At 38.9% G+C, this 12,518-nt stretch overlaps 1 protein-coding gene across 2 annotated transcripts in view; it reads left to right on the top strand.

Annotated features, from left to right (window-relative positions):
- The window catches only part of TACC3 (transforming acidic coiled-coil containing protein 3), a 32,123-nt gene extending 29,662 nt beyond the window's left edge, over window positions 1-2,461 (top strand). For both annotated transcript variants that reach the window (XM_074229951.1, XM_074229952.1), the window contains exons 14-16: window positions 545-651; window positions 785-905; window positions 2,169-2,461. In XM_074229951.1, the coding sequence (XP_074086052.1) occupies window positions 545-651; window positions 785-905; window positions 2,169-2,234 (294 nt within the window). In that variant the 3' untranslated portion in view covers window positions 2,235-2,461. The remainder of the gene's footprint in view (window positions 1-544; window positions 652-784; window positions 906-2,168) is intronic.
- The last annotated feature ends 10,057 nt before the right edge of the window (window positions 2,462-12,518 follow it).

Here is a 12,518-nt window from a genome sequence, read left to right as displayed (position 1 = left end):
CTCCAGGCCTTTCCTTTTAGTAAAGATATACTATAGCCTTTCATAATATGTATTCCAATATTTGGTTTAAGTAAAAATGATTATTTTGTGAATTTTTATATTTATTAGTAGAAAGCTTATTCCCTGCACCCATCTCTGTTCTGGTGGGAAGTAGAAAAGATGTGTTAAGTCATAGAAACATAGAGCTGGGAAGGGCCTTAGCCACTTCCTACCATCCCCTGAAATTAGATAGAAGGGAAGTCACTTGCTGCAGAACTTGGGCAGTTCTGGTAGCCTTGTGGCTCCTCTGAAAGACAACAGTGGTAGAGCATCTTGTTCCTACAGAGGCTTTCCTTTGTGGCTTTTCTGTCCCTCTCTGGACTTCTCCCTTGGTTGGTTGAGGCCAGAAATCTGTGGCTTCTAAGGTTGCCCCTGTTATGAGATGAGTTGTCATTCCCTCAGTCAGGGGTCCCGTGTCTCCCCCCCCATGGAGTTACAGGAGGTCCTTTAGATAGATGGTCTTCACTATGTATAATTTGGTTCATGAGTTTTTTGTTCCTTCTAGAATGAAGAAGCATTGAAGAAATGTGTTGAAGATTATCTCCAAAGAATTGAAAAGGAAGAGCGGAGGTACCAAGCACTGAAGGCTCATGCAGAAGAGAAATTAAACCTGTAAGTGTGGGATTACTGGGAATGGGGGGGTGAAGACACAGCAATTTGAGGTGCTTCCATTAGGCTCATCTTGGGACAGAAGCTGGGGTCCTCAGGGCACCAGCACAACTAAGCTTTTCTTTATATTCAACAGAGCAAATGAAGAAATTGCCCAAGTTCGAAACAAATCAAAAGCTGAGACTCTAGCTTTACAAGCAAATTTACGAAAGGAACAAATGAGAGTCCAGTCTCTAGAGAAGAGCCTGGAACAAAAGGTAAGCTTATCACCTGCCCTTCCAGATCAGATGCTTGAGTTGGATGAAATCACTTCTTTGGGGCTGGCGCTGTGTGTGTGTGTGTGTGTGTGTGTGTGTGTGTGTGTGTGTGTGTGTGTGTGTGTGTGTTGCACTGGGTTTGGGGGAGGCAGGGACTGTTTGACTCTGGTCTATGTGTCTATGATCTTGTTGAATTGGAGGGAGCTTGGGGTCTTGCTGATTTTAAAAGTCCAGTTGAGCAAGCATTTATGAAACATCTCCTGTGTTTGGTCATTTACTGTGTATGCTAAGTGTTTGGGATGAAAAATATTTCTTGTCTCCTTGGACAATGACTCCTTTGCCTGTTTTGACAGAACTCCTTTCCAAATTGGTAGGAAGGTTTTTTTTTTCTAGTTAGGTTAGGGGTAGGAAGAAAACTTGACCTGGGAAATTGAACCAAGTGTCACAAACTGAAGGTACAGTTGGGGATAAGAGGAAAACCCTTGAAAATTCAAATCTTGGGGGGCAAAAAAGACTGAATTGGAGTAGGGAACTGGGTTTTTTTCTTCCTTTGGGTTGGGGAGAGCTAATATAAGAAGTAGTGTGTACAGGCAGTTTAATGTATGCCACAAAAGAAGACTAGATGAGAGAAAGCTGGCCAGCCACCTCTTCCACCCCCCCACATTAGCACAGCCTTGGACATTTGTATTGATGGTCTGTCTCAGAGATGAGTCTTTGAGACTGAGTTTTGAGGGCAACATGAGTTCCATTTCTTTTTTGTTTTTGCAAGGCAGTGGGGTTTAAGTGACTTGTCTAAGGTCACATAGCTAAGTAATAAGTGTCTGAGATTGTGGATTTGAACTCAGTTCCTCTAGGGACCCAAACTCTAGCCATTTTATCTGCTCCTATGGGTTCCATTTTTTTTTTAGGTTTTTTTGTAAGGCAGTGGGGTTAAGTGGCTTGCCCAAAGGCCACACAGCTAGGTAATTATTAAGTGTCTGAGTCTGGATTTGAACTCAGATACTCCTGACTCCAGGCCTGGTGCTCTATCTACTGTACCACCCGACCGTCCCTGGGTTCTATTTCTTATAAATGATTTGTTCCTGTGGGAATATATCCTACCTCATGTCAAGCTAGAATTGAAGAATTTGTGGTTGAAATCTTTTTTTGGGGGGGGGGTCGTGTGTGATTAGGGATTAGATGATTATAGTACTTGGGTATAAGAACTATTATAACTCTCAGTAAATCCTATTGTAATTTTAATTGACTTTTCTTCCTTTGTAGACAAAAGAAAATGATGAATTAACTAAAATCTGTGATGACTTGATTTCAAAGATGGAGAAGATCTGACTTGGGATTTTGAATCGTTTCACTTTTTGATCATCCTAACTCATCCTCATTTCAGTGTTGTCAGCTATGTATATGTAATGTTTAGTTTTCATGTGCACTTTCTTAACCTCTAATTTTCCATGTTGCAAATATACTAGTGTTTTTTTGACTTAGTAAATTGAACTATTTTAAAAAATATGCTTGAATAAAGGTTAAAATACTTCAAACTGTCTTTTTTTTTTAAATTAAAAATTAGGGTTTTTAACTTTATTCAGTAATCTACAGAATTTAGCATTAAAAGCTAAATCTGTTATGGGTTAAATAAAATTTAAAAACGTGGGGGGCACAGCTAGTGAATAGAGCACTGGCCCTGGAGTCAGGAGGACCAGAGTTCAAATGTGGCCTTAGACACTGTGTGACCTTGGGCAAATCACTTTAAACCCCATTGCCTTTTAAATAAAATTTAAAAAAAATCTGTTGGCTGTGTAATCTTTCCAAATAACTTTTTATTCCTTGGTTGAACAAGAACAGATTTTACTCAGATCTTTTAAGAATAGTCCAATAGGGACAACTAGAGCAGATATGTACAACCTGTGGGCTGAATGTGGCCCTCGAAGCCCAATCATGCAACATTAATAGATTTTATTATCCACTGATAATTAGGGCTAATTGTAGTGTGAAATATTAGATTCTATATATAATCCTTGACAAATTTTTGTTGCATGATATGATCCAGAAAAACTAAAAGGTTAGATACTCATGATCCAGAAAATAATTAGATGAATTTTCCTTTTTAAAAATTTTAGGATCAAGTACTTTAAAAATTATTTAAAATCATTTCTAATGTGTTTTAAAATCATTTTTCTTCTTTTCCTTCCCCTACCTTACAAACGGTTTCTTGTTAAAAAAAAATGGAAGAATCATTAGAAAAGCCAGTTTGACTTTTTTAACGCTTCTTTAGAGCCAGCTGTGATCATTTTCATATAACTTAATAACTAGCCTTCTTCCAGAGTGATTTTTCCCCTTCCCCTGATTTAGCTTGCATTCCATTCTTTTATTAATCTTATTAAAGTAGGACTGATCCTATACTCCTCACACTTTCAGTGGTCTTCTGTCTGCAGGAATACTGGTGTTTGAAGCTCTATGGTTGGTTCTTGTACTTTGTTATCAAAAATTAAATTACATCACTTTGAGACAAACTGCAGTGTGTCCAACTGGCTGATCAGCCCAATACGATCTCCAAATGCTACCATAGGTCGGACATAAATAGTCCATGTGTCACAAACCACCTGGGGTGGCTACTCTAAACTTACAGATGTCACATTTCTTTTGAGCTGCTTCAATTCTGTCTTCCTCAGAGTAGCCACCTCACTGATGAGAGTGTCATACTGGGCAGTCCTGTGCTAGTGTCTCCAAGCTATTCAATTAGTTCTAAAGCTCTTCCATGAGACCTTCAGGGGTCGTGTAGGGTGTGTTTAAGGAAGACTAGTACCTTGGTGGGAGGGCTGCTTTCCGCCTTTGATGTCCACCTGAGTCACCTAACTCCCACCTGTGGCTCCAAGAAACTACAGTATGCATAGTGGCCACACCCCAGTAAACTGGGCAAAGTGGGCGGGCTTGAGGTTGAGGTTAACTGAGGGAGTCTCAAACTCATCCGTGAGTAGCGTAGGTGGAATGGTGAAAGAACAATTTGTTTCAATGGCCATGAACCAGCTGAAGGCAGGTCTGTGGAACATTTACAGCTTGGTTAGACATCAAAGACGCAAGGCCTTATGCTTCTAGAGAGATCACCAGTTGTCTTGACTCTGTCTTGCTATGCTGGATCATGATGACTTTGGGAGAGAGTGAAGCAGATGACAATGTGCTGCTGTACTTCACTTAAATCCAATTTACACATGGAACAAAAGACATCACTTGCAACTATTGAAGCTCTATAATTTGCCTCAGGCCTTTCCCAATTTTTATTTCCCTCCCTTGATGTATGCATGTTCTGATCAATCTGTACTATAGTCTTTCTTGAATGTGCTCTGCATTTTTCTAAATCTTTAGATTGAGGAAATCATTCTTTGTTTTATCTTATACATGTCCCCCCCCTCCTCTCCTTCCCCCATCCTTGCTATTTCTTAAGCCCTAGAATGCCTTTCTTCTATAGAGAAATGAGATCTCTTCAGGAAAGACAATGGGGTTGGTAAGGAGAGAATTCTGATATATTAGTTGGAAGGAGGAAATATTTTTAATAAAATTTTAAAGATGAGGGATTGGGGAAAGGGGTCAAGGTTGCAGGATATCCAGATTAGATTAGAAAGAGCAATAGGCTGATAATTAAAAGAAGAAAGAAAATTAATGGAAAATTGTCTCAAGTCCTGTAGTAAAAAGGTGAATTTATGAGGAGTTTGCTGCATCCAAGGAAAAATAGGGCATTAGATTGAAATTATTGAAAGCATAATTACATCAGATAAGGTGACAAAAGTAGGTAAAATTTGTGAGGTCAGTGGTGAAGCTGCATTTTGATGGGCACTATAAACAATGGAATGAACTGCAGTTACTGAGAGAATTAAATCATCAGAACTTGTAGGTCTTTTCTTTTTTTGTTTTCTTATTCGGAACCAATATTACAAATGATTGAAATTAAGCTAATTTCATCTGACTTCTATTTTCATTTCTTACTGTAATTGTCATGGTTCTGCTTTTCCCCCTCTGCTATCTCTATCATTCATGGTGGGGTGGGGGTGAGAGAAGGTAGGTGAGGGTGGCATGGTGGCTACAGAAATGGGTTTGGAGTTCAGAATTCAAGTGACCTTAAACACAAGCTCTTCTGCTTGCCTCAGTTTCCTGATCTGTAAAATGAGCTAGAGGAGAAAACAATCTCAAATGGGATCATGAAGAGTCAGACACCAATGAAACAACTGGATGCTAAAGTCAACATCCCACCAGTACCCTTATGTACAGTTTAGTGGCCCCTTCCCCTTTTCTTATTTATTTAACTTTTTTTTTTAGTTTTTGTAAGGCAGTGGGGTTAAGTGGCTTGCCCAAGGTCACACAGCTAGATAAAAGTGTCTGAGGTCTGATTTGAACTCCCGTCCTCTTGACTCTAGGTCCGATGCTCTCTTCACTGCACCACCTAGCTGCCCCCTTTCCCTATTTATTTTTGCGTTTGATGAAACTGATTTAGGCAGCCTGGATGGCCATGAACTCCCAAGGGTTAGACTTGGATAGACTTGAAGGAATCTGAACTTGGGAGTGAGGGAATATTTTCACTTGCTTCTAGCTTACATTTACCATGTTCTTCAGTTATGAAGGCATCTATATCCGTAACCTCAGCCTTCAACAGCATGCCTTTAGAAATCCATGATGCAGAAGCTCCTATCCGGTCAAACCTCTCCCTAGACAGTGATAAGGTGCAAGTAGAGAGGTCGGCTGGCCAAAATAACTCGGGGAACGTATTAGCAAATGTGTCTCAGACCAAGGTTCATGGACTCTAAATTGAATGTTATTTGGGTATTTAGTAAACATAGGCAAATGAATAAACTAGAACCCACTTCCCACCCGATATCTTCGTGTACCAAGCATATTGTGGAGACTTCCCTTGAGAAAATTTATTAGAGGTTTATTTGCCTGCACCACCACCCAACTGTCCTCTTTAATTAAAGAATGAAAGAGGCTGCTTTTTACGACTATGTCTAGAGAGATGTAGGTGAAGAGTCTGGGAGAAGGGAACACCTAGAGGCCATTGCAATCATCCTGATGGGAGCTGATGAGAACGTGAAGTAGGACAATGGAGGGAATGGATGGTGGCAATGGAGAGTGTGCTGCATTTGGAGCCAAGAAGCCTGAGTTCAAATCCTGCAAGGTCACTTGCTATTCATGCTATAGTCATTCTTGACCAAAAAACAAGTTGGATTACAAAATGATAAAATAGGCAAACCCTTTGGGGGTACCCTAGCCCTCTGAAGGATACATGTAGTAGCCTGGCTCTGAGAGATTTCCAGGGTGATGTAAAGGGCAACTACTAGATGGTACAATGGATAGGGCACTGACCTTGGAGGCAGGAAGATAGGAATTAGAATCTGGCCTCAGTCACTAGACTCTTAACTAACTGTATGACCTTGGGCAAGTCACTTCACCCGGATTCCCTCACACCCAGGGCCATCTCCAGTTGTGATTCCTAGCTGGCCACTGGACCCAGATGGCTCGAGGAGAAAGTGAGGCTGGTGACTTTGCACAGCCCCCCTCACTCAATCCAATTCATGTGGATGTTGTGGTATCACCTCCTGGGTGTGGTCTTCAAGAATAAAGGCCAAACATCATCATCGTCAACATCATTATCATCATCATCATCGTCGTCGTCGTCGTAAAGAGCCGGTTGCTATTTACACATACACACACACACAACAGTAGGACAGACAATATGGATATATAAATATGTGCATTATGTGTGCATATACACACACACATATAGACATCTATAGATGTCTGTATATAGATCTATAAACTGTCTAAATGTATGTATATTTTGCATGTAAATATACATATATATATTTGTGTTCTAAGTTAAAATGTAAATAAATTCTTTGACAGTTGTTATTGTTTCATTCTTTGTATCTCTAGCATCTAGCACAGTAATTGGTACTATTTAATAAATGTGATTAGTTGGGGCAGCTAGGTGGCTCAGTGGTTAGAGCACTGGCCCTGGAGTCAGGAGTACCTGAGTTCAAATCCGCTCTCACACAATAATTACCTAGTTGTGTGGCCTTGGGCAAGCCACTTAACCCCATTGCCTTGTAAAAAAAAAAAAACCTAGAGAAAATTAAATGTGATTAGTAAATAATAAAGTGTACTAGTTTAATTGGCTGTTACTCTAGGTTAATGCCACTAGGGTTTCTGACTGAGCTGCTTGGACAGCCCTTATTGCCTCCTTGATTTATCAAGATTTACCTTCATATTTCTTTCAAATAGTCCAACTGGAGACAGGCACATGAAGAGCACTGCATTGCTCTGATCTGATCACCAGAGGACGGTATTGCCTAACTTTTAAAGGCCATGTCCTCTGTTATTAACCAGAACTAGGAGAGTGAGTGCTCTTTTGTAATCTATGGCTGGACAAGTAGTGAGAAGAAGGGTCAGTGGGGGCAGCCAGGGTGGAGCACCAGAGGATCCTCTGACTTGGAATAAGCTCCTCCTCTGAGCCTCCATTTCTTAATCTGTAAAATAAGGAGAATTCCTAGATAGTTTTATTTTCTCAGTGCTGTGAAAATTAAAATCTATGGAAATGTGAGTTCTCCATGCAAAGTCCTACCTCGTAGTTTACTCTTTCTTTGAATTATAGATTAATTCTGGAAGGGAATTTAGAGAGCATCTAATCCAATGGTCTTAGATTGGACTCTCCACCCAATTACATATTCACAATCTGGACAATGAACCTTTATGCTCTTGGATTTTCCATTGTGTATGTTGTTAAAACAACCCCTCAAAGAGGTCAACAAATATATCCAAAGTCATATGAATAGCAAATGGTTTTGCTGGGATTTGAACCCAAGTCTTTTTGGCTCCAAATTCAGCACACTTTCCATTACCACCATCCATTCCCTCAGACATCCAACTTCATATTCTTATTCTCATCAGCTCTTCTTAGGATGATTGCAATTACTTCTTAATATTTCCAGTCTCTCTACCTACAACTCTTCCTATAGATAGACAGAGCAGTGGAGAGAACATAGGGCTCTTAATCAAAAAGACCTGAATTCAAATTTGATCTCAGATGCTTACTACTCTGTGACCCTGGGCAAGTCATTCTAATCTATTTGCCTCAGTTTCTTGAGTAAAAATGGGGATAATAACAGCATTTACCTTCCAGGGTTTTGAGGATTAAGCAAGGTAATAATTGAAAAGTACTTAGACAAGGCCTAACACAAAGAAAGTACTATATAAATATTAATTATCTTTCACTATTATATACACTGTCAGATTAATCTTCATTAAACAGAAGTCAAGCACATTGTTGCCTTGCTCAGAGGCCTTCAAGGGAACCCATTGCTCCTGGGACTTCTGCTATTTAAAGTTTCAGATTTTCTTCTCTAAACTGAGGAGGATGGATTAGTAGATGATCCTCCAAAGTCCTTCTACTTTCCAACATTTTTCCTTTTTTTTCCTGTATACTTAACACCTTATACAGTGCCTGTCAGCAATGTTCTGGTAAATATTTAACAAGCAGTTTTCTGGGAATGAAAATGTACACAAACACATGTTTAAGTTGAATCTGAATTATCCCCCCCCCTTTTTTCTTTTTGCAAGGAAATGATTTGCCCAAGGTTACTCAGCCAAGTTAGTCTCTCATCTCTGAGGTCACATTTGAACTTCAGTCCTGACTCCAGGGCTGGTGCTCTATCTACTGTACCACTTAACTTCCCTGAATCTGAATTATCAACATTTTTTTCCACTCTATTACACAATCAACAACAAAAAAATTAATCAAGGCCTGCTAGTCTTTGCTAATTTCCAGGATATAAATACTCACACTGAAAATTTAACAATCAGTTCTCTTGAATCAATTTGAACTGATTTCAGCACATCCCTGGATATAGTCCACTTCATTCCCTTTATCCCTTTCCCATTCTCACCACTAATATCTTGTTTGAATGTCAAGTTGGAACTGTTTTAATTGTGCAATGTTGTCTTCCCTTCATGTTTATCCTTTCTCCAAATTTGGTGTTGATCTTTAGCCTATCAACTTGGGAACATAATTTATTCAGGAATTCTGATTGATTGTAGTAATAGCAGTTTCATTCTTTCTGATATTTTTTGCTACATTCAATACTTTCCAACTGTCCTTAAAAAAAAGTTTGCATGGGGTGGCTAAGTGGCGCAGAGGATAGAGCACTGGCCCTGGAGTCAGGAGTACCTGAGTTCAAATCCAGCCTCAGACACTTAATCATTACCTAGCTGGATGGTCTTGGGCAAGCCACTTAACCCCATTTGCCTTGCAAAAACCTAAAAAAAAGTTTGCATGATGCATAGCCATGGGATCTAGTGTAATCTATAGGATGTTTAAAAATATTTTAAAAAATTTTATTTCTTTAAGGCATGGGGTTAAAGTGACTTGCCCAAGGTCATACAGCTAGGATTATTGTCTGAGGTTGGATCTGAACTCAGGTCCTCCTGACTCCAGGGCCAGTGCTCTAGCCACTACCTAGCTGCCCTGTGATCTCTTTTTTCCCTAGGTTCTGAATCATATATTCCAATGTATTACATGCCACATTAGTATTAATGCAGCATATGTTAAATTAATTTGCATGATCTCTTCAAGTTCTTCACGAAATTTTTGTCTCTTTGCCCTCAGTAACACATGTTGGCATGTGAAATTATCTTCATCATGGTCTTTTTTGTTCATGTTCATTATAAACATTCCATGGCAAGACCATCAAGCACCACCTTGAAATATTGCCATTGGATGTACAACAAAACTAACGCTGCCAATTCCTTGATTTACCCCTCCAAGGAGAATCTGTGAGTTGTTCTTTTATTGAACTACATTTTTCCTATATTTTCTGGTTTCATTTAGAGTAAGACTCTCAGTATTAATATGATTCAGTTTTTCCAGTGGTATGTTGTTTGTTGTGAACAGGATTTCACATTTAGAGTAATAACAAAAATTGAATTCATATTTACAGACAGCTTAAAAATGTGTCCTTAGCACACTATGTCCTTTTTTGTGTCCCTCAAAGGCCAGATGGGACTGAGGGCCATTTTGAACTCCCATTTTCTGCAGCATTTGTTTCCTGCAGCTTTATATTTATATTGGAAGCTCCCTGCAGGCAGGGTTCATTGGGCTACATTGGTTTTTCAGTGTTCAACATTTTGACAAATGTCTAGATCATATAGGGACCCCTGGAACAGGGTGTTAAATTCTTTTATAGAAAATATTCATTGTACTATTGATCTATAAGAAATCACGAATGGGTGGACTTCAGAAAAGCCTGGAAAGACTTTCCTGAACTGATGACTGAGTGAAATGAGAAGAACCAGAAGAACACTGTACACGTCTAACAGCAACATTGTGTGATGTTCAACTCTGATGGATTTAGCTCTTCTGATCATTTCAGTGATCAAGAACAATTCTAAAGGACTTGTAATGGAAAATACTATCCCAGCCAGAGAAGTAACTATGGAATCTGATTATAGACCAAAACATACTATTTTCAATTTTAAAAATTTGTTTTATGCTTAATACTTTTTACCCTCTCTTGTTTTTTCCCCTTTTGTTCTGATTCTTTTTTTTTACAACATGACTAATATGAACATATGTTTAACCTAGTTATACAACTAAAACTTATATCAGATTACTTGTTGTCAAGGGGAGGAGGAAAGGAGAAAAATGTGGAATCAAAATCTTTCAAAACATAAATGTTGAAAACTATCTTTGCATGTATTTGGAAAAATAAATTTATTGTTAAAAAAAAGAAAATACTCATTCTGCAAAGGAAATAACTGAATGGTTTGGTGGATTTTTCTAAGAAGATTTTATTAGAGAGGTGGGGACTTGAACTGGGTGTCTATGCTAAGTCTGTTTCTATACATGTAAAATGAGTATAATAATTTGACCAAATTTCCCAGATTGTTCTCAGAAGCAAGTGAAACGTTATTTCCCATTTCCCTTTCTGAATGCTCACTGATAAGAACCCCAGAGAGTAGTTCCTATTGTTAGTCTCCAGGTCCTATATGTAACCATGACAGACTTTGCTTTCAGTGTTGTTGATTATCTCATAAGCCCCCACCAGTGTTCTTCCCACTAACAATTCATCCTTAATTAACTTTTTCAGGTAAGGCATTTACTAAGATGGTATGGTAAGAGTAGTTTAAAAAGAATTCAGGAAGAGAGTTGGCACAGAATTAAAGACAGGTGATGAGGTACATGCATAGAAAACATGTAGCAAAGGGTACCTCACAACTTGTGGTTACTAGAAACTCTTTTCCTCCCTTTGTCCTTAAGCATCTCTCTCCTCTAAGTTCAGAGGGTCCAGGCCTTTCCAGAGTCCAGAACTCTATTTCTCAAGGGGACTAAGCACCTTGAAACTTTCTTTCCTTAAGTGACTATTATTCTTGCCTGGATATGTGGTCCAGTCTGATTCCCTATCTGCTACTGAGCCAGTCTTTCAGATGACATTGTCAGTGGGAGAAGAAAGGAGAGAGAGAGAGAGAGAGAGAGAGAGAGAGAGAGAGAGAGAGAGAGAGAGACAGGCAGAATAGAGGGTCAGAAAGTCTTAGACATATATTTATGTATATATGTAGGTATATGTATATATTAACATACATTCATATATATATATATATATATATATATATATATATATATAGAGAGAGAGAGAGAGAGAGAGAGAGGAGAGAATGAGAGAGAAAGAGAAAATGAGAGCGAGAGAGAATTATAGAGAGAGAGATAAATTGAGAGAGATTGAGAGAGACAGAGACAGAGACAGAATCCTCTCTACTAAGGCAGAAGTCTGGTTCATCATTTGATTATTTCTTTCATAACTCCCAGGTGTGTCTGATTCTTCCATCCAATCACAAGGTGTTTTTTTTTTGTTAAACCATTATACTCTTCTTAAATTGATTAAGACTTTACTCATACCTAGTTAACATTTTGATTAATTGATTTAATAGAAATATCTAGGCTTTCTGTGATTCTATTAGTTGGGGTGCTGGTGGAGCCCCAATAATTCATTTGTAAACTGCTTCGCTAGTACTAAAGCACTAAATAAATAACAGCAATTCTAGTTATTAAAGGTTGAAAGAGCTACATGGATTTGGAATAAGGAGACCTAGGTTTGACCCTTAGTTCTAACACTTGGGGAAGGAATTGGGGGAGATAGGAGAACCTCAGGAAAACTCATTTGACTCTCTGGGGGTCTATTTCTCCACCTGAGAAACGAAGGGGTTGTACTAAATTGCCTTAACAAATCCTTCCATTTCCAAATCTGTGATTGCATGAAAAGAGAGGAATATGTTCAGAAGAATTTCCAAGGGAGGAAATGGTGAGAAGCAGAGAATGTGGCATAAATCTGAAATGTAGTTGTGGAAGTTGAGGGGTGGAGAGCAGGGAGAATACTGACCTTACATACATTATTAGAGAAAACACAGAAAGATTGGGCAGGAGCACACAACATTCACATTGTGGAAGGCCTTTGATGTCACGATGAAGAGTTTGATCTTGATTATTTGGGATCATGGGATTAGTGACTTGGGGTGGTGGTGCCAGGAAGACTTGAGTTCAAGTTCTGCCTAATTCACCCCTGGCTTTGTGACACAGAAAAT

Source organism: Macrotis lagotis, chromosome 3, assembly GCF_037893015.1.
Source record: "Macrotis lagotis isolate mMagLag1 chromosome 3, bilby.v1.9.chrom.fasta, whole genome shotgun sequence".
NCBI classification, from domain to species: domain Eukaryota; kingdom Metazoa; phylum Chordata; class Mammalia; order Peramelemorphia; family Peramelidae; genus Macrotis; species Macrotis lagotis.
Note: the sequence above shows the minus strand (reverse complement) of the source record. Positions and strands in the feature narration are given on the sequence as shown.